General features: G+C 49.6%; 5 protein-coding genes across 9 annotated transcripts; 4 read left to right on the top strand and 1 right to left on the bottom strand.

Moving 5' to 3' along the window:
• Positions 1-9: 9 nt before the first annotated feature.
• Positions 10-7,771, bottom strand: LOC1269541 (PAS domain-containing serine/threonine-protein kinase). 5 transcript variants are annotated; one of them, XM_061663337.1, is made up of 6 exons: positions 7,457-7,745; positions 6,960-7,178; positions 5,264-6,857; positions 3,289-5,194; positions 3,063-3,203; positions 10-947 (listed from the first exon to the last, which is right to left on the bottom strand). In XM_061663337.1, exons 1-6 carry the CDS (start codon positions 7,462-7,464, stop codon positions 592-594), a joined length of 4,224 nt encoding a protein of 1,407 aa, XP_061519321.1. In that variant the 5' UTR covers positions 7,465-7,745; the 3' UTR covers positions 10-591. The 5 variants fall into 5 exon arrangements, with proteins under 5 accessions (XP_061519321.1, XP_061519320.1, XP_061519318.1 ...); XM_061663336.1 differs by having other exon boundaries at positions 3,057-3,203; XM_061663334.1 differs by having other exon boundaries at positions 10-3,203; positions 7,457-7,771.
• LOC1269540 (nuclear receptor coactivator 5) lies at positions 7,766-9,567 on the top strand. The gene is made up of 2 exons (XM_308182.5): positions 7,766-8,414; positions 8,499-9,567. Exons 1-2 carry the CDS (start codon positions 7,924-7,926, stop codon positions 9,295-9,297), a joined length of 1,290 nt encoding a protein of 429 aa, XP_308182.5. The 5' UTR covers positions 7,766-7,923; the 3' UTR covers positions 9,298-9,567.
• Positions 9,568-9,863: 296 nt separating this feature from the next.
• LOC1269539 (cell division cycle protein 27 homolog) lies at positions 9,864-14,757 on the top strand. Its single transcript, XM_061663340.1, has 5 exons — positions 9,864-10,089; positions 10,308-10,668; positions 10,972-11,047; positions 11,117-11,264; positions 11,335-14,757. The coding sequence occupies exons 2-5, from the start codon at positions 10,645-10,647 to the stop codon at positions 14,207-14,209; spliced, it is 3,123 nt and encodes a 1,040-aa protein (XP_061519324.1). The 5' UTR covers positions 9,864-10,089; positions 10,308-10,644; the 3' UTR covers positions 14,210-14,757.
• Positions 14,758-16,652: 1,895 nt separating this feature from the next.
• Positions 16,653-18,569, top strand: LOC1269538 (uncharacterized). Its single transcript, XM_308180.3, has one exon. It carries the CDS (start codon positions 17,276-17,278, stop codon positions 18,485-18,487), a length of 1,212 nt encoding a protein of 403 aa, XP_308180.3. The 5' UTR covers positions 16,653-17,275; the 3' UTR covers positions 18,488-18,569.
• A 110-nt stretch (positions 18,570-18,679) lies between these two features.
• LOC3290412 (serpin B5) lies at positions 18,680-20,352 on the top strand. The gene is made up of 3 exons (XM_003435698.2): positions 18,680-18,916; positions 19,053-19,114; positions 19,235-20,352. Exons 1-3 carry the CDS (start codon positions 18,862-18,864, stop codon positions 20,291-20,293), a joined length of 1,176 nt encoding a protein of 391 aa, XP_003435746.2. The 5' UTR covers positions 18,680-18,861; the 3' UTR covers positions 20,294-20,352.
• The last annotated feature ends 677 nt before the right edge of the window (positions 20,353-21,029 follow it).

A 21,029-nucleotide genomic window follows, 5' to 3' on the forward strand; every position in this document is an offset into this window, starting at 1 on the left:
CAATCGATGTAGAGCTTTGCAAAAATGTTTCTGGTTTTCTTATTTACAATTTGTAGTGCGCAACACAATTGGAATAACATTCTTTTTTTTTTTTTTTGAATATCTTTTATACATCTCTTTACCTTTCTTCTCCTCCCTCCTCAGAGGCTTGTAACAACGGTATTAAATTATTTCTCTTCTATGTAACGTAGGACATGTTTTCAGCGACGGTTAAAAAGATGAGAGTAGAAACAGCGTGTTCTATTTGTATTGCAGACGCGCCCCCTATTTCTCTATAACACCACGGCCACAGCAATTGTGCTAATTTACTTGCTACACCACAGCATGGGTTTGCTTGACTATCATTGTGATTATGATTATTTGTTGCTTTACTGTTGAATTGGTTTCACTTCTGAATGGCGCCTCTTTACGCGCGACTATGCGAACTGTATGATTGTGCCGAAAATGAAATAGTACCGATAATAACACTCTACTCTTCTTCTACCACTGCTCTCCTTCTTCGTCTAAATGACTATTCACAAGCATTGATAGAAAAGGCCCTTGTACTTGCAACCTGTGTCGTTAGCTACTATTGCGCATAAAAAGCATTCGTTAACGATCATCGATGTCCTCTTCGAAGGTATCATTATCATAATCCGTGTCGATCAAGAGATCGTGCTCATCTTCCTTTCCTACCGCCTCCAGCTTGATCTGAGGCACCATTGCCACTACCTGTTCATCATTATGCATCGGCTCATCTTTACAGTAGTATTGCTGCAGTTTCGTTTGTTTTACGCCGTAGCTCACCACCATCCCATCAACGCATTTCGTACGATTGGTGGACGTTGGCACTTGATCGATCGCGGTAACTGCATCCGTGCCCATGCCCAGCAGCGCATGATGTCCGGACCGTTGCTGCATTTCGGCCCGTAGCTGTCCCTTCTTTCCACGCGCTTGCTTGGCCGGATCTGAGTTGACAACAATTGAAACAATCTCTTTTTCTTTATCACAATTCGCCACACAAAGAAGATCGCCATTACGATAGCGAAGACGAAACACAATACAAAACAGAAACAGAACCCGAAATTGCCCACTATTACGGGGATAATAGATGGCCACGAACAGAACAAAAGGCAACATATGTACACATTTGTGTTCAACACATAGATAGAATATAGAAACAATAGAAAATCTACTTACAAAAGAGACAAATATAAGAGGAAAAAACAAATTTCACCGCACATACAAATAAAATGAGACTATGCAACATGACGGGAATACAAGAAAACTCGAAAATAAGGAGCTTTTTTAAGGTGTGCTGCCGCTCGATCGATCCATTACAGTGCTATTCTACAAAAAAACAGTTCCTGTGCAGCTTTCTCCCCTATGCGCCTATTGACAACGATGTGCAAAGTAGATATATTAGTTGAGTATTTTCATTAAATGTCATCATTTTGCTACTATTTTTGTTTGCTGTTTGCTTCACTACAATGACTATTTGTTGTTTTACTGGACGAGTTGCGCTTAGCTGCTGTTTGCGTAGAATTGTATTGGGATCAGTGTTTCAGCAGGATTCCTACACTTTCTGTGCGTGGGTTAGTTAACGAAGCAATCTCTTCGGCTCTTCGGACAATAGTTGCTCAACAAACACTTTGTGATCAAAAAAGCTAATCAGAGTTTTGTAGCAAAAAGAATTCTCAAAAATGCTTTGCTCTCAACTTCTCACCTTCCCGCCTTAAGCTTCGTATGCAGGACGTATACAGGGTGGATGATGATGGGGTGCAGCTAATGTCGTGTCGATAAAAAACAGATCACAGATTCGCAGGACATCAATCGCACAACTGCAGTTGCTTGGAATACACTACCAAAGTAGATGCGCACTAAGTTTTGCGTACAAAAGTTAACTAAAGTTCCACCCGGCTGTGTGTGTATGTGTGTTAGTGCTTGTGTGAGAGAGTGTGTGTGTGTTCGTGTGCGCACGCACGAGGTGGAAATTTAGATTAATTATTCAGACTATTTTTTCTCCACACGCCAACGGCCCGGCACGATCTCACCGACGTTCACCACATCGTGCAGTGCGGCGGCCGCCGGCGGAGGTGGAGGAGGCCGTGAAAGATCAGTAATGGCACAGCCGTGGAATGGAAGCATTACCGAAAGCTCGGGTGCCGTCATATTGGCCGCATCGGTAACACTGTCCATGCTGACAACATCATAGATCGAGCTAAACGTGGCGAAATTGCCATCGAATATGTTGTTCTCCGACTTGGACGAGGTCAGCGAACTGCAAGGACTGGTGGACGAGGAAGAGGCTGCATAGTGCCGTGCGTCCAGCAGCAGCAAATTGGCGCTCGCATCGTCATAGGTGCCCTTCTTCGGAAGCACCGATTTTGTACAAATTTGCGTTTGAGGCAACTCCTGCGAACAACAGTTGGTTGGCGTGTCGGCTGCACTGCTGCTAGCCGTGCTGTCGTCCGGATAATGGAAATGCAAATGATGATCCTCAAAGCTACAGCAGCTGCTCATGGTGGTAACACTGCTGCAGCAACTGTCGCCACTATTTAGCACTGAGTAGGGCATCATGGTGCACATCAGCACCGAGGAAGAGGGCGGCAATGCGAGCGATGGCGTAGTAGAACAGCTCGAGTCACACATGGACTGCCGATTGCTGCGTCTGTACGCTTGTCTAGCGGTTTCCTCGCAGGCGATTGTTTGTAGGGGCAAAAGCGAAGGGCTGTTTACGATGGCCGTCGAGACAGAGCCGACTCTTGGGATCCTTTCGGCATCTGTTGCACCGACCAGGGAGGCTGCACGTTCAACGACATCACACTCAAACGTACTGGGCTTGTACACACATTCGGAAACACATTGAACGGGAATGCTGCTGCTGCTGCTGGCGGCCGTGGAAATGGATATAGCATTCGACTCAATGTTACCACTTCCATCTGCACCACCAGCACCACCACAGTCGGCCGGGGACATATTTACGAGGGAAGGATTAGCCTGAGACCCACCACCAAAATACGACACAACGACAGGAACGGAGTGTTCTGCGTACGCGTAGCAAGCGTTTGAATTACCTGTACCTATAACGCCAGACACTGCCGCGGTGGTATCGATTGTACTGCTGTGATTGTTGCATGTCGAAGGTTCCTGTAGGGAGAGATTCTGAATTCCTTTGGCCAATATCGTTCCAGCAGCATGCGTTTCGCGTCCACTGCACAGTTCTAGAAGGAAGACAGAAACATGTGGTATCAGTATTAAGCGCTCAACCCACCGCAGACATGACTTCTACCGGGCACATTTGCATACCGTATGATCGTTCTGGTAGCTTTTCGTCGTCGTGCGTCAATGGACAAATGTCATCGTCCTGCAATTCATCCGGATCAACAAACGAATCGTCTATGTGAGCATGCGGCTCGTCCTCCTCCTCATCGTCACCTTCATCCTCATCATCCACCAACGATAAGCTGTGCGGTGAGGTGGACAGACCGGTTTGACTCGAGTATATCTGGCCGTTGAAGTACTTTTCCGGGTTCACTTCGTACGGTTCACAGGGCACTATGTGGGCAAAGTTGAATGCGCTTGGGTTAATTTCTTGCGTCAACCACTCCGTGCAGATCAGTTGCTTCATCGTGATGCGCGTTTTGGGGTTCTTGTCCAGCAGGGACAGCAACACGTACTCCAGCTCGGGACTGATCTCCTGCGGTATGATCAGTTCCGACTTTAGCGTTTCCTCGATGTCCAGGAAGGGATTTTCGAAAAACATCAGCACATACAGCGTTACGCCCAGGGACCACATTTCCAGCTCCGGTCCGGCGTACTTGTTCCCGGCCAACACCTCGGGACTGCAGTACTCCGTGGTGCCGTAGAAGGTGGAAAACAGCTTGCCTTCCTGCATGAAGGTGGCCGACCCGAAGTCGATCAGCTTCACATGGAAGTGCTGATCTATGATGATGTTTTCGTCTTTGATGTCGCGATGCAGAATGTTCAGCGAGTGCAGGTAATCGACGGCGTTGGCTATTTGACGGAAAATGTAGCAGCCCAGCTTCTCGGTCATTGCCGGCCGTCGGTCGATAAACTCGAACAAGTCCATCCCCGAACCGTGCACTTCCATGACGAGCTGGAAGAACTTTTCGTTTTCAAACACGTCGAACACGGTCACGATGTTGGGATGCTTCACGTGCGTCAGCAGATAAATCTCCATCGGGATCTCCTTTCTATCCTCCGTGGTTATCATGAAATTGGAGCACAGCTTCTCCTTCAGAATGAACTTCGATATCACCAACAGGCGGTCGGTATTGCGGTAGCTAAGCTTCACGTACCCGTACGCACCTTTACCGATCTGCTTAATCGTTGTGTAGTGTTTGTTGTACTCTCCAAAGACCTGCTCCTCCTCGCATTGCGACACCAACGACACGGAGTTCGGTCTGCTCTGGCTAACAGTAACGGCCGCCGCTGTCGCATTCGCGATCTTGCTCGGTTGGCCAAGCGAATTATCAATCGTGCTGGTAATGCTATTAAACGTAAGCGTAACATTCGCCTCCTCCAGATTGTTGTAGGACGATTCTGGATCGCGACTTATCCAAATGCAGTACACCTTCCGGCCGCAGGGAAGCATCTGGCTCGAGATCGTGTAGATTATGTCAATCACATTCCCGTCGTAATGTATCGCTTCTCCTCTATACTTCCCATCGACGTACGACAGTCGCTTGCCCGCATTTCCCATCTGTCGGATAATGTCGGCGATGCCGCCAGCCGAGTGACGTTTGTGCTGATCCGGCGTGGACGTGACTAGCGATCCTGCTCCCCCCTTGGCAAGCTCGTACGGCTTTATGAACCGAGGCGTTACCATCACCGGTGGGGCGCTAGCCGGTGTGCTGTCCTTCAGCAGTGCCACATTTATGTCTTCCGAAGTGTACAGTGGGCTTTTGGTTTCGTTGATGGACACATTCTTCGAGTTCAATAAATTCATACATAGTGAGTTTTCGTTGACTGGCGTGAGCAAATCGCTTTCCGGCAAATTTGCATAATCTTCCGATACTAAGACACTGCTACACTTATTCACTACCTCTTTATCTCCTGCTACTAGCGCAGATGAATTGCTCGATACTGTTGCAGTTGCTGTTGATGGTGGTGTGGCTCCCGTAGCAGCTGTTACTACTGCTGCCGCTGCTGATGCTGCTGGGGTCGACGCAAATGCGGAAGTGGTGCACGGCTGAAACAATAAGAAGAACGATTCGTCATTCATCTATGCTGATGATACCGTCCCTGCAATGCTGCTTACCTTTAAGGCATGGTTGTTTTGTGCGTTCGAAACGTTTGCAAAATTTCGATTGTTCTCGCTATTATCCTCTACGTAGTAGGCATTTTCCGACATTACCACAATGCTGAACTGATTTCCCGGCTCGTCTGTAGCGTTTTCACTGCCGCTTGCGACGGGTGCCTGATCGATGCGTGATCCATCGGCCATCGACCCTGCCACTGGTAGCGTATTCATTACAGCAACCGAACTGTTGAATGATCGTTTACCGGGATGCGAGGCGTTCGTAAAATCTAAGCAAACCTTGCGCGGCTCCTTCACAGGACTGACGGTCGCATCGCACTGCGATGTTCGTATGTCATTCAGAGCGCCGGACAGGAATCCTTCCTTGCTGTTTTCCAGCTCCACGTGATCAGTTTCCGTTTCCGACTCGTCGTTGTCTAGGGACGACAGCGTTGCGTTACGACTTCTGGTCAAGCAATCGGTCTCTTGGCCAAAGTTGGGAATCAGCTTCGTTATGTGCTCCCCAATGGTCTTGCTCTGTGGGATGCCAAACATCAGCATAGAAAAGTGATGATTGCACGATTCTATTACCGAATTCTCATCGATCACCAGCAGCCCCGACAGGTTTGTGTACACCCAGATTGTGATCAGGTATAGCAGTGCGTTTGGATTCGACACCCCACTGTCCGTCGTATCGGTGCCAGTTTCGTGGTGGGATATCAGTAAACACAATGGAAACGATACTCCGTCCTGCGTCTTGCCTGTAGCCTTCTGCTTTCTGATATGCTTCGCTATGAGGCTTGTGTCCGGGTCTGGAAGTTGAATGGCCGGTATCAGCAGCGCTACATCCATTCCTCCAAATTTCTCCAAAGAATCCAGCTGAAACAGTATCAGCGCTTCATTGTCACCCGATACAATGTAACCGTTTTGATCGACCACCAGCTGGGCCACTCTCCTCTCTACCGGCTCCGCCACCGCTAGACATCTCTGGCCTTCGGTGTCAATTTGCCTAACCCACAGCGAAACTGCCACGTTTTTGTCGTACTTTGTGCACAGCTCAACCACTTTTCCGCTCAGGATTATCACCGTCCCATCTTCACTGTTCAACTGGCCCTCCGCTAAAGCAGACACGTGCATCTTGCTTTTGTTAAACAGCAGGCTGGTAAACTCCATCTCACACAGCTCTTTCGAGTTGTATCCGAGCAGCTCGCAAGCATTGCGATTGACGATCAGTATACGGGATGTTTTCGAGTCGATCGTGAAGACCGCCTTGTTTGGATTGATATCACTCTTTGGCAGCCGGCCAATCGATTCCGACGCCGATGCAATGTACGAGTTGTTGTACGGTGAGGGTACACCATGCGGGAAGCATCCTCCCTTCGGACGGAAGGCCGTGAATCGGACTCCATTAGAACCGTCCACTCGCACCCGGTCCATGTTTGCCATCGAGTCCCAGCTCAACCGTACGGGCGTGTTTATTGCACTTACGAAAGCAGCTCGAGTAAGAGGCCCACCGTACCGGATGCACCTTCTGCCGATGCCCGGAAAGCTTTGGTTTGCTTCGAACGAGTTGCACAAACTGCTCTGTCCTGGGACGAGGATGGAGATTTGTTGTCTGTAACAAAAAAAAACGCACACACGCCTACGTTAATATGACCGTGAAGAAAGTGGACAATTAACCCACCCAAAAACCATCGACCTTTTAGTCCGCCCTCACCTTAGCTCGCTTAACGGGGTGAATGCATTATATGGCTTAAGATGAGATGATTTGGTGCCACTAAATCCATCACCTGGACGGCACCGACGGAATGCGGATTGCTTTTTGCTAGTAGTACAACAGTTTACGTTCAGGAGCTGTTTCCCTCTTCTTTTGCTGCATTTTGGCTGCTCGAGCTGCACATCTTTGCCGCTGTCTTCCGTTCGATAGCTGCTGCAACTGTTTCGAGTAGAAATTACGTTAACGCTGTATCTCGTTACATTTTCGTAGGAAAAACGGTGCTCGCTCGTAAATGGTTTTCTAGTGCCGTGAGAGGTTTTAGCCAAACCAGAACAACATCAGCGGGAGGACCACCAACAATGACAGTTGATGTGAAATCGAAAATCGATAGGTCTCATCGCAACACCATTGCGCATGTACTGTGCAACGATGCACTTTGCATCGGAAGCGGGTAACGACGTATGCATCATTTCCAGTTGCATTCTGTTTTCACTCACCTATCCATTTTGAAAAAGCTTCAATGAACATCAAAACAACACACACGAATGGCGCTGCAACAGCTACACTATTCGCAGAGGCTTCCGGTTGCACGGTTTGCTCATAGCAATTAACAAATATGGACGCCGAATTGCTGTGAAATTACACTTTCTGCACGCTTGATCGCTCCAATAGATGAATGAAAGCGGTTTTCGACAGTAACAGTGCTTATTTCACAACTAAAACGAAAAATAACTTGCTTCAATTGCTTTACAAACAAATTTTAGCGCCAATTTCAAGTTCCTGCATAAACAATTCAATTTTCTCGTTGATGTGAGCTGTCATCTGTCTTGTTGACAGTTTGTTGTTTATCTACAAAATCGATTTGCCTTTGTTTGTCGCCATTGTTTTTCTTCTGCTACAGCAAAATTAAAGCGGATATTGTTGTCCTCCTGCGTCCCAGACAAATATTTACACGGTGTACGTTATGGCAAATATTCCTCCGGTCAATTCCAGAGTGTACGTTGGCGGATTGGGAGAACAAGCGAAAGTGGAGGAGTTCGAAGAGTTGTTCAAAGATTTTCAGCCGTACCAAGACTTGACGCTTCTGCGCGGATTCGGGTTCATACAGTTTCATTCCGAAAAGGCAGCTTCTGCTGCCATCAAGGCGATGAACGGCAAGCTGTTCAACGGTCGAAAACTGATGGTAAAGGTGGCCAACGACAATCGCGCAAAGAAGGGATTGCTACCTCGGGGTAGTACAGCAGCTTCGAATGCCAAGTCAAACGCGTCGGGTGCCGCTGCCCGCGACCGTTCGCCCGTGGATCCGATCCATCCGCTCAAACGTGGATACCATCCACAGCAATACAGTGTTGCCGATTTAAGTAGCGTGTATCCGGAGACCCCGATCGGGCAGGCACCACATCGAGGAATAGAAAGCAATGATTGTGAAATCATAGTGGTGAACAAGGAGCTAACGTAAGCAATCACACAACAGAAACTACCCACAATTACTATTGCCAGAGTTGCCGTTGCCTAACACAATTGTCTCTTTCATTATAGCCCATATGCGGAAGGTATTGAAGCTCGTCTGAAGCGGGCGGGTTTGAGCGTAGATCTACTGTTTCCCAACAATGACGTGCCGATTGGCAAGGTACTTGCAAACAGAGCATCTCAGGGTACATACTACTGCATTGTCATCACCCCAGAGAATCAAGAACGCAACAGCATTACCGTAAATGTGCTGTACGGTATACCGGCGGAGCATCGCAACATGCCCACGGATGATGCTATAGGTTTCATCGTGAAAAACTTCGACGATAAGCGGAGGCAGGAGCTTGCGCCCCATAGCCGATCTGCTTACCACCGTGTGGCTCCAGCAGTTCAGCCACAACCTCAGCCAGCACAACTGCACACAGATCTTGAGCAAAGGCAAGAAAAGCACCCAGAAGCGATTCAGAACATGATCAACCTGTTGGCCGCAAATCGCTCCCTGACCGTGCTGCAATACGAAAGGCTAATCAAATATCTGAACGAACGCAAAGAGACGCAGATCCGGCTGGAACTGGGAGAGGATGTGGATAGTACGACCGCAAGCTCCCTAATACCACCGATAGTTTCCGCTGCTCCGGTAAAAAGCAAACAGGAAACGGAGCGAGAACTGCAGAGGAAAATTTTAGACATCATGAACAAACCATCGATTTTAGGTGTTGCGAAGCCTGTAGCTTCAGTCGAAACCAAGCCGAGTACGAACACCATGCCAACGTCCACACTGTTGCATGACCCCAAGGTACAGCGAGCGCTAGACTCACTGTTGCAAAGTCAGTTGTTTTCAAACGTTAACGTGGGATACAAGATGTAATAAGCATTATAACCTATTTTAAACATTTAAATTATAATAATACCTGCAATTATAATGCCTGTCTGCACGAATCGCAAGGAATGAACGTTAAAGAATAAAACGTTTTCTCTTCAATTATTCGCAGCGGCGGGCCCACAGAAATAGTCGCGCAATAGTTAAGCAAAGCTGTTCTGTCCAGCTTTGTGGATCCGTCTAATACTTTTATTAAAACAGCAACATTTGATCGTGAATAAAAATTGTATATGCTAATTAAAGTTGCATAAGCACCAATTCATTCATGAATATTTTATTGCCAACTACCTCGGGCTACGCATACGCATATTTTCGATTGAACATGGAATTGACGGTGTGTATACCTACCCAAGTCATCGAAAACATCGAACGATTTATTTTTTTTGGAATACAATTTTTGCTCACAAAATTGCTTTCATTTGCGTTTTTCGTACACCGTACGAATAAAAAAAAATAAAATGTTCTATTTAACTTTTGTTTTGTAACTTATCAACTATAAAACAAAACATCCAAAACGTACAAATTTGAATCAATGAGCCAGAAAAACATAGCACATCCCAGCTGTCATTTCACGTTTGACAGATATCGAAAAGGCAAGCGAGAGGAGGTTTTACTTCCTAGAAGAGAAAAATTACACATTTTTAGTGCAAATCAAAGGCCAATGTAAATAAATATACTATCCAAATAGATATCGGCTATCAGTGCACCATAGCTTAAGTGTTTCTGCTCGGGCGAGCGTGGCAACCATGCGTAACAATAGAAAATAACATGCATTATCTGGTGAGTGAGTAGCAAGCAACAAACAGGAAAAATAAGAAGAACAGTTTGGAGTTCAATGAAAAGTTTGCTTACAAAAAAAGCATAATCAGAAGGACGTTGTAATCTGGTTACAGCGCTGTACGAACGTCATTGAACTGCAGACGCACGAACGAAACACACTAATAACACTGCCTTTCGGTTGTTTTGTTTTCTCTTACCCTTCCGATGCTCGTTCACAGCTTGCCCCTGCATCCTAAGGAAGTCGTCAAGAGTGGACCGAATCCAAAAGACAGGGATCCGGATTAGACAGGGACTGGGAACAGGAACGGGCCAAAAACGGGAAACCCCAGTCTAGGCAAGCAAGTGCTGCATTGGATGCAATGTTCCGAGAGCCGTGCTAGGCACAGTACACAAGACGGTACTGCTATTACTATTGCTACATCTATGAAACAGGCTTGAGACCAAAGAAGCTGGGCGTGTGATACTCGTGCATACCAGGAACATCCAGCCTTACCCCACGGACATTGAACGAGCCCCACGGAACTTGAAAGAAGCAGTGAGAAAAGTGAAATTGTGATGATCGTTCAAGAACCTGTGCAGGTAAATTTGTCATAGCTGACGATTGATTAAAGTCTCAAAAAACCCAGTAATTACAAAACGAACGGTCGCTCCGTGAAAAATCAATCATTCGTTATTAATAGCAGAGCGCGCAATACATAACCCTGTTCGGCCCGCTGAACGGCGTCATAAGTTTGGACTAATCGATATCTGTTGTGGCCCCCATAGTGTAGTAAAGTTTTGCAAGGCTCTCACAATCGATAGCATAATTGGACACGCAATACTGATATTTGCACAACAAACAAACATCGTTGTCATTATTCGTTCGTTGTTTTCTTATTTCAGGCCGCAATATGGCACTGCCTGAACCATTACCACTATCAAGATGCCACGTTTCTTGCCGAAAGGCTCTGCGCTGAAGGTGAGTATACATTTGTACAGCGACTGAATGGCACTGAACATGATAACATTCCATTCTTTTCCATTGCAGTGGAGTCTGAGGAGAGTATTTTCCTGCTGGCAACATGTTACTATCGATCGGGACAAAAACATTTGGCCCATTGGTTGCTTTCGAAGAAAAGCGTTCGTTCCACGCAGTGCCGCTTCCTTCTTTCAAAATGCGCCTTTGATTTAAAAAAGTAATTACTCATTATTGCCGCGCGTAATGTTCGCTTGCTAATGTCGATTATCATCTTCCTCCCGTTGCAGATACTCGGAAGCGGAAAACGCATTGATAAACGACGATCACCTCAGGCAAAGGCATTTGGATGAGATTGTGAAGGAGTTTGGTGATATTGCATGCTTCGCGTTGGAGCTGGTTTCAAAAATATGCCTAAAGACTGAACGAGCCAAGCTCGCGAACGATGCCAGTCGGAGAGCTGTCAAGCTGAATCCCTTCCTGTGGCAATCGTTCGCAGATTTATGTAGCCGGGGCGAGAAGCCGGACCCCGATAGCGTATTTCAGCTGACTAGCACTGATATCTTCCAAACAAGCCAGGCACATCACTACAACTCCATCGTGTGGTTTGGCGGCGCGGGTGTGCATACTAGCGGGCCAGTGTTGGATCCGGCGGCAGGCGGCAACGATAGCTCGGATCAACTAGGCGCCAACATTGATAATCCGTCAACGCCGGTTGATCAGTGCTTTACGCAAAACGTTAACACACCGAACAATCACCATCCGCCTGGAGCACCGCCAGGGATGGGGCTTGGCAATGCACCGTACGTTCCCGCGCAACAGAACCTGAACTACTCGTACATTAACAATTCGGTCGGATCGATACGCGTTGGCGGGGCCAATCTGAGCGCGGGCGATCAGACGCCAACACATGTATTCACGGAACACAATACACCATTCCGAAAGCAGCAGTTTAAGTATCTCACCACGATAAGCCCTACGACGCCCAGTTTCGGGGTGCTACCGATCATACACACACCCAACGAACCGATAGCGTTTCTCATGACACCTTCCCCGCAGCTGGTGCAAATGGGCACACCGGTTGGGCAGACGGGCCCAACGGCACTGATACAGCAGCAAGGCTCTCAGTTTATGCAATTCGCCACTGGCATGCAACAAACGCCGCAGCAACAGCAGCAGCAGCAGCAGCAGCAAAGCCAAGGCTTGATAGGGGACGGTACGTTAGGCGATCCGCTCGCCGTGGCTCCCAACCGGAAGATAGCGCTGTTAAGCAGCAACAAAAAGATGCGCCGTCATCACCACAACAATTTGGGCACGATGGGCAACATCATCAACCGCAAGCACGAGTCGCCGCACCATCCTCAGCAAGCAGCTATACAGCTGCTGCAGCAACAGAGCACCAACACCAAACCGATCGTATTCAGCCAAACAGGAAATCAACTGACCACTACACCGCGCACACCCAACACGACCGGCGGTGCGCTACAGCAGGGCCAGAATGTGCGGCGCAGCTCGCGTCTATTTAGCAACAGCAACTCAGTCAAAGAGAACGCCAAAAGTCCACAATTGAACAACAAATTCGTGGCGCCACGGTCACCGCCCCGGCGAACGAAACAGCGCATTTCGAAGACAATCAACAGCAGCGTCACAACACTGATGGAAAACATCCCGGAGAAGAAGTCCTCGGTGTGCGGTGCTGGTGGTGATGCACCGGTGAAGGAAAAGATCGAAACCATCACATCCACGGTCGACGATAGCACCTCGCCACTGCTAAACGAGAAGGTCTTGCTGAACAACAGCATCAACAGCGCCCAGAAGATGGCAGCGCAGGTGCTGCAGCTGAAGAAACAAAGCGCCGATGGGCTGATGACGCTTCTGCGCGAGCTAGGGCACGGGTATCTGCGATTGCAAAACTACGAATGCGAGAAAGCCATTGAGCACTTTTCCAACGTTCCATTGCATCACTACGAGAGTAGCTGGGTGAAGAGCATGATAGCGCTGGCCTACCACGAAATGCGCGACTACGAGTCGGCAGTCCAGATTTTCCACGACATCCACGAGCGCGAACCGTACCGGCTGCAGTACATGGAAATCTACAGCACCGATCTGTGGCATCTGCAAAAGGATGTAGTGCTGTCCTCGCTGGCGCAGGATCTGATGGCGCAGGACAAAACCTCGCCGATAACGTGGTGCGTGGCGGGCAACTGTTTCTCCGCGCACAAGGAGCACGAAACGGCGATCAAGTTCTTCTTCCGTGCAATACAGGTTGACGAAGAGTTTGCATACAGCTATGCCCTGCTCGGACACGAGCTGGTCATGACCGAGGAGCTGGACAAGGCGCTCTCGATGTACCGGTTGGCTGTGCTGCACGACCCGCGCCATTACAATGCCTGGTTCGGCATTGGTACAGTATTCTGCAAGCAGGAACGGCACGAGCTGGCCGAGCTGCACTATCGCCGAGCACTGCAGATCAATCCGCGCAATTCGGTCATCATGGTGCACATAGCCGTGATGCAGTTCTTCCTGCGCAAGACCGACCAGGCCATCAGGACGCTGAACGCGGCCATCGCAATCGATCCGAAGAATCCGCAGTGCAAGTTCCAGCGCGGGTCGATGTTCTTCATGATGGGACGCTACCACGAAGCGCTCAAAGAGCTGGAAGAGCTGAAGCAGATCGTGCCAAAGGAAGCGATGGTGTACTATCTGATGGGCAAAATTCACAAAAAGCTGGGCAACGTCGATCTGGCACTAATGCACCTTAGCTGGGCCACGGATCTCGGCTCGAAGGGGGCAAACAATCAGATCAAGGACAACTTTGACTCCATCATTCGGACGCAGGATGGTGACGGTAGCAGCAGCATCGATGGTAGTGGCGGCGGTGGCAGCGGCGGTGGCGCCGGCGAATCAAGCAGGACGGGGGGCGACTCGACCAACGGTGGTGCCGCTGGAAGTGGCAGTGCGGCGCACGGTGACGGGGGCGACGTGGAAGACAAAATTGGCAGCGTTGTCAGCCTGGACCCGGAAGCGGGCAGCAGTAGTATCGATCCGGACTACTTGCTGGGGTTCGAGCATGGCTCTAGCGACGACTCGACTGCCGCAGTCAGTATGCGAAATGAGTCACTAGACATAATAGCAAACAATTTTTACGATAGTGACAGCTATTAGGTACATGAGGGTGTGTGATGATGTGGCGTAGCGACTTTGTGAGCGCGTTACAACAAAAAGAAAACAACAAAATCCCCCCCACACACACACACACACTCACACGCGCATATACGCTGTCCTGTCCTCTCAGTCGCGTCGGCCGTCGTTGCCCGCCGTCGGTAACGCCTTTCGAGCGCAGTCAGTCATAAGCTTAAGCTGCCGGCCCTCTCCTCCCTACCTACCCCCCCCCCCCCCCACCCCTCCACCTTCACAAAATGCGTGTGATCAAATGTAGAATATTAATCTTGGTAAATGATACAATTCTCTCGTCTCTTCTCTATATACCTTTTTCCCCTCCTTTACTACTACTACTGGTCTGTCATTGGAATCTGTGTTTCTCTTAGTAATCAATGGTTCATCTAATCATGTGTAAGATTTAATCGTTTATAATTGCGTCTTTTTGTTATTCCATTTATGCATAAGTAGCAGTTTATTGCAAATTCATTTTATGGAAACCCACCAAACAAAAAAAGAATAAAGAACAGGAAACAGCAGAGCATACAAACACACACACCGTACCACGGACTCGGATCAGTTTCGTGCCTTTAATTTAGATGACATGCGATGATGTGTGCGTTTTTAGTGCAGTGCAGCGCAACGCGCTAGGTAAGTGATGATATGATGTTACCGATACACTTTACGTTTATCTGTTCATTGTATATTTACTTTGCCTATCGCAACTAAGATGCCAAACATTCATAACCGCTTCTCGGCTGGATGGTTGATGCTTACAAACGATAGTTGAATAAACAGAGTGTTCTTAAGGTGGACCTTTGCGAGCGTCTAAACAGGATATGCATTCCCGAATCACATTCATTATGTAAATATTGTAACAGAAAACAACAGCACTAGCAGCGCTTGAAAGTATGGGAAAAAACGAACCTTCACGGCAAGTTCCAACTAGCAATCAAGGAAGAAAAAAAGGGAAAAAGGGAAAAGCAATACACAACCGTTATGCATCGTCGAGCTATGCGCACCTGAGAATTTCTTGAACTTGTTGTGCCGACAGCCAAAAACTTTCTTTCAGCAGTGTCTGTGCCCAAGGCAGAAGGGCAACAAAAAAAAAACGTAAAAGAATCTTCAACCTCAGCCGGACGGATGGAAGTGGTGTTTGAGCAGCAGCGCAGTGGGAAAACATTTAGCGATAAAGCATCCGAAAAGAAAGATCAAGAAAATCATTCAGGAGACGACGGGCTCTTTAATGGGCCTCATAGTAGGCGAGGCTTTATGATCTGCACGTGTGCGTCGCCGAGGGAGCAGCAGCAGCAGCAGCAATGAAGAACAAGCAAGTGTGAAGCCACGAAGATGTTGAACACATAAGAAAGTTAACAACTTCGCCTCCCCAGGCCGCGCGGAAACATGCGAAGGAGCGCGCAAAGCAGAACAGAGAGACCAAGCCGGGTCCGAAGCCTTCCAAGCTTTCGGTGTGCGGGATGAAGTGATTGAAAAAGGCAGAACAGGATCCCCCGGTCATGCAAGGTCATAGCCATCATGGCGGTTTGATGGGGTGAGTCGAGCACAGCACAGCTTATAAATGCATTGCCTGCTCCTGCAACAGCCAAGGGATTGTTCGGAGGGGCGGCCTGAGGGCCTTTTGTTTGCCTGCACTGTCCCTGTTTGTTGTCGGCGGGTAGATATACCGGTGACGGTGAGCCGTAAAAAGGTTACTTTTACGACCTGTTCCCACGATTTCCACCGTAGCTATCTTTTAAAAACCCTCCCAAGAAGCTGCCTCGATCTCAAGGAAGCACCTCCACCATTCCATTCCATTGACGAAAGGTAGGCGACGCTGACGAGATCGGGAAACAGGTACACAGGGATAGCACGGTTCGGGGCCGTACTGGGAGAGAACGTGATTTTGAAACGCCTTTTTGCATAAGTTTGCACCGAAGGGAAGATAAGATGAAGCGACGGACGTTCGTCATGATGAAGCCGCCTAACAGGAAAGGATAATAAAAGCCCGGGGTTTTGTTTAAAAAAAAAGGAACGAGGGACAGTGTATGGTAAAACAACACAACACATTAAGCACTTAAGGTCCTTGATGAGTATGGCGGATGGGTCAGAGAAACGTGTTTGTACCTGTTGTGGCAAGCCCGTCATTGAACAATTACAATCCTTTATATAATGTTGTAGGATGGATGAACAAGTACGCCAAATCGTTGAGGATCTCCTTAATAGAAGAAACCTTTATAAACAAAGGGGGTTTTTTGCTTCGTTCGATACAACTCTAAACTGTTTTGATCACATACGATCAGACAAGTTTCGATCATGATGATCACCATGCGCTGAACTATTTCGCCCTGTCGACGTCAGAGGAAATGATCGAGATCGGACGACGGTCGGCTGTCTGGCTGCATCAGATGCTTCGATTAAATCCAATCACTCAATCACGCAGTGAGTCGGTGTATGTAACCACCGGTCACTGCTACAACTACGCTCATATTGCGTCTGTGCTAGGCTTATCTGCTGTGTGTAGCAGAGCAGCTTTGAATAATCCAAACAACTTTACAACCACACCAAACCAAACCATTGTTGATGGTAGCATTGCGCGCAACCGACCAAGCCAAAGTGACCGAATCTAAAGTGGCCTCAGCCCTGCCTGGACAGTGATGTACCGAAAGTGATTCCGCAGTGAGTGCAGCATAAACACTACACCCCAACGGGGGCAAAGGACGGACAGCATCATCGGCGAGGTCATCATCACGCTACTAGCGGACGTCGTCCGTACCCATCATAATCATATATACTCGCTCGTACCTCGTACCGCTGGCTCAACAAACCGCGCCCGATCAATTGTGTCAAATTGTTTCTATTTTGAGGTGTATATTATTTTTAAAACTCCCCCTCGCTCGCCCTCGCCCTCGCTCGCCCTCGCCCTCGCTCGCCCTCGCCCTCGCTCGCCCTAGTCCTCTTGCGTGAGGGTTTGGGGCACGGATTAAGCGGAATTGCAGTCGGAATCCGGTACGGGGCTGGTGCAGTCGAGCGTGAGGCGTGCGAGCTAGTGCGAACGTACGAGAACCGAGTGTCATGTGGTATGGTACGGTTGTGCTGTTCCTGTTGTGGGTTCTGGCCGAATCCGGTTCCGGTGTGGGCGGCCTGACGCAGCTGCGCTTCCCGTACAGCACCACCAACTTCAGCCTCAGCCTGTACAAGGCGGCGTTCAAGCCGGAGCAGAACGTGGTCGTCGCACCGTTCACCCTGCAGAACAGCATAGCGATGCTGTACTCGATCGCAACCGGGACAACACGTGACCGGTTGCGGGAGGTGTTCGGTCTGCCGGCCAACTTTACCGAGTTCATCATCAACCAGAAGCTGCTGCACTACACGCTCAGCGATGCCGGCGGTTCGGAGGGCTTTCGCATGAAGAACCGCATCATCGTGAACGGATTCCGCGAGGTGGATGCCCGCATGCGGGACATCATGCACGAGGACCTGGACACGGTGCTGATGTACTTCGATTTCGCCCAGCGCGAAGGCGTCGTGCGACGGGCCAACCACTTCCTTAGCATGCGCACGAACGGCCTCATCCGGGACACGCTCTTCCTCGGCGATGTGCCGAAGCAGCTGCAGATGATACAGCTGAGTGCCGGCTCGTTCCGGCCACCGTTTGCGAGCGGGTTCGATGCGCGGGACACGATCGCGCGCGACTTTCGGACCGGCTGGATCGACAAGCTCTACCAAACGACGACCATGTTCAAGGAGGGCGATTTCCGGTTCGCCCGCATCCCGGAGCTGGAGATCGAGGTGCTCGAGCTGCCGTTCCATTCGCGCAGCGATTCGGCCCTGTGGATTATGCTGCCCGATCGGGACGCCGAACTGGACCGCATTGTGAAGGCGCTCGAGCCGGAGCACTTTGACGCGATACAGGCGCACTTTAGCATGAAGCGGGCCGGGATTGTGGTGCCAGTCTTCTCGATCAAGACGGAGTTCAATGCGACCGACTTCCTGCGCGACACGATCGGGCTGGACGCGCTGTTTCGGTTGCGCGAGCTGCGCTTCTTCGACGATCACGATTCCGCGCTGGACGGGGTGATGCATCGGGCCGCCATCAGCGTGCACGAACGGTCGGCGGAAGCGGGTGGTGTCGCCACGGTGCACAGCTTCAGCAAGCGCAGTGCCCCGGCCGCCTACCAGTTCTACGTGGGACGTTCGTTTCTGTTTGCCCTGGTGAAGCGATCCTCCAAGCAGCTCCTGTTCATCGGTCACCTCTACAGGCCCCACGATCTAGTGGAAGTGTGATGGGCGCAGAGCGTGTGCTCGTTGACTGTGCTGGATTTTTTAGAGAAATAAGAGAAACACACATACATACACATACACCAAACGATGCGCGGGAGAATCATTCCTTTTGCTCAAACACAACATCAACCCCAAGTATCCGAAAGTTGGCACCGTTGCGTAGCGTTGTTGTAGGAATCGCAGTATGCTATGCTGCTGCTGCTTTCGTTTGTCTCGCGAGAGCGGACCAATGCTTCTCAACGTTTGCGCGAATGTTGTTGTGTGCCGGCCGGTCGCTTTTTTGGGGTGAGCGAATTTCGCAACACTGTCGCACCATGGTGCGTACGCGAGAACTGCGGTTCGTGTCGTGAGTCTGGCGTTGGTTCGTGAAGCGCGATATGGTGTTGTTCTCTGTGCTCTTGACCTCTTCTGTGGCCATCGATGTCCCCCCCGGTAGGTGTTTTGCACCATCGTTCGCGCACCAAGCTGCTGGGGTGCCGTTTTGTTTGGCTCCGCAAGTGAACTCGTGAACAACTGTGTCTAACACATCCGTTCATTTGTTGTACCATATTCTCGCAAACTCTTTTAGATCCCACGACGGATGATGCGATTGTAGCGGCGAACAACAAATTTACGCTCGAGTACTTCAAGGTGCGTGACATCATCATCATCCCCATGCCCCATTCCGCGAATCTCCATCTCATAACCCCATCTCACATTCGAATGTATTCTCTCTCACTCTCACTCTCTTGGCTTCAACTCAATCGCCAGGCATGCTACGATGAGAAGTGCAACTGTGCCGTCTCGCCGTATCACGTGCGGTTGGCACTGTCGATGTTCTATCCGCTTGCCGGTGCTGCAGTACAGGAAGACTTCCAGGTCGCGTTCGGGCTGCCGGAAGATGTGCATGCAGCCATTGAGCAGCAGCAACGGCTAGCTCAGCAGCTGCACGATGGCCAACACCTGAAGGCACTTTCGTTCGTGCTGGTGGAGGAAACTCTCCGGCTGGACAGTGAGTTTGAGCGACTGTTTCACCGCACCTTTCAGACCACGGTCGAGCCGGTCGATCTGACGGATGACATACCGTCCGCGCTGGCCGTTAATTCTTTCTACCAGCGTGCCAACACCGAGATTGAAGATTTCATCGGCGAGGGCGATGTGTTTTCGTTGCCTCCCTGTCACAAGCTGATGCTGTTCAGCGGTGTGTCCGTGCTGACACCGTTGGCGATTCGGTTCAATCCTGCCGATACGGCGCTGGAGCTGTTTCAATTTATAAATGCGCCAACCCAGCGTGTGTCCACCATGCACACGACAGCCTTCGTTCGTCGCTGCCTGCACAACGAGCTCCGCTGTAAGGTGGTGGACATGCCCTTCGATGCAGCCAGCGGACTGTCCATGCTGGTGCTGCTACCGTACGACGGCACGGAGCTACGCCAGATCGTGAACAGCATCACACCGGCCCACCTGGCGCAGATCGATGAGCGGCTGCAGTCGTGCTGGACGGATCTAAAACTGCCAAAGTTTTTCGTGCGCGAAAAAACTGACCCAAAGCAAACGCTGGGAAAGTTGGGCTATGGCGGAGTGTTTGAAATAGACGATCTGCACGTATTTCACGACTCCGGTCGGACGCGGCTGAATGGGTTCATTCAGCACTGCTACCTAGCGGTGAGCGAGAGCGGCAGCGGCATCCCCGCACCACCGGACACACCCAGTGAGTTTGAGTTTCACGCCAACCGTCCGTTTATGTTTCTCATACGCCGTACAATGGACGGAAATGTGTTGCAAGTGGGCAACTTTTCCAAATACATCGATCCCGATGAACAGTTTTGAGTGGGACGGATGTGTTTGTACAGTTGAGCAATAAAAGAATCTAATAGAAATGGACTAAATCCCCTTCATCGATCGATCGGCTGTCCGGTGACACCTCAATGCGTCGAGGTGTGGGGGAGGGGGGTTTGCGTAATGCGTAACAGACGGCTTGGGAGCCACCAAACGCGCAAGGTTAGTCAACCAAGACGGAGCCAGGGGTGGCGGCAAGGTGCGTAAATGCAAATTCACCAACAAATGCCACCAACCATGTCCACCGGACGGTGTCTTTTGATTGTAATTGTCTTAAGGGTCCCGGTGGTGTAAGCCACAAGGGGTGTAAGAAAGACACCCCTGCCACGGCACAGCTGGGTGGCCATGAACATGGAAATGTAGCGATCGAGCTGCAAGATAAGTGGTGCATATTTTTTACGTTTTTCTCCCCCCTGTAACAGAGCGGTTCCCATGAGAGTTGTTACCCGAGGAAAGAAACAATACGCCAGCAAAGCGCGTAAAACAGGTGCCACCCGTGTTTCGGCCGTTGCTGTTACGCTTCCATCCATTTCGAAAACTCGTTTGACCTTTTGTTTCTTTTCCTCTATGCGACGATATTATGCGCGCACTCGAACCCCGTTTGGCATCGGGAAGCCTTTTAAATCTATCCCATCCAAACACAAACACAACGCAGTTCTAATTGAGAGATGAAAATCAATGTCAATAGAGAAACTCGGCAAAAAAATGGAATCGTTTGGCCAGCGTG

Source organism: Anopheles gambiae, chromosome 2 (assembly GCF_943734735.2).
Source record: "Anopheles gambiae chromosome 2, idAnoGambNW_F1_1, whole genome shotgun sequence".
Lineage (NCBI taxonomy): Eukaryota > Metazoa > Arthropoda > Insecta > Diptera > Culicidae > Anopheles > Anopheles gambiae.

Bases quoted from the DNA above. Each gene is read 5' to 3' on its own strand.
- LOC1269541 (XM_061663334.1), bottom strand. The intron at 5,195-5,263 runs GTAAGCAGCATT...TTATTGTTTCAG, and splicing joins AAAACAACCATGCCTTAAAG to CCGTGCACCACTTCCGCATT. The intron at 3,204-3,288 runs GTATGCAAATGT...TCTTCCTTCTAG, and splicing joins GCTACCAGAACGATCATACG to AACTGTGCAGTGGACGCGAA.
- LOC1269540 (XM_308182.5), top strand. From the start codon at position 7,924: ATGGCAAATATTCCTCCGGTCAATTCCAGAGTGTACGTTGGCGGATTG. The intron at 8,415-8,498 runs GTAAGCAATCAC...CTTTCATTATAG, and splicing joins GTGGTGAACAAGGAGCTAAC to CCCATATGCGGAAGGTATTG.
- LOC1269539 (XM_061663340.1), top strand. From the start codon at position 10,645: ATGATCGTTCAAGAACCTGTGCAG. The intron at 11,048-11,116 runs GTGAGTATACAT...TTTCCATTGCAG, and splicing joins CGAAAGGCTCTGCGCTGAAG to TGGAGTCTGAGGAGAGTATT. The intron at 11,265-11,334 runs GTAATTACTCAT...CTCCCGTTGCAG, and splicing joins TGCGCCTTTGATTTAAAAAA to ATACTCGGAAGCGGAAAACG.
- LOC1269538 (XM_308180.3), top strand. From the start codon at position 17,276: ATGTGGTATGGTACGGTTGTGCTGTTCCTGTTGTGGGTTCTGGCCGAA.
- LOC3290412 (XM_003435698.2), top strand. From the start codon at position 18,862: ATGGTGTTGTTCTCTGTGCTCTTGACCTCTTCTGTGGCCATCGATGTC. The intron at 18,917-19,052 runs GTAGGTGTTTTG...AAACTCTTTTAG, and splicing joins GGCCATCGATGTCCCCCCCG to ATCCCACGACGGATGATGCG. The intron at 19,115-19,234 runs GTGCGTGACATC...CTCAATCGCCAG, and splicing joins TTACGCTCGAGTACTTCAAG to GCATGCTACGATGAGAAGTG.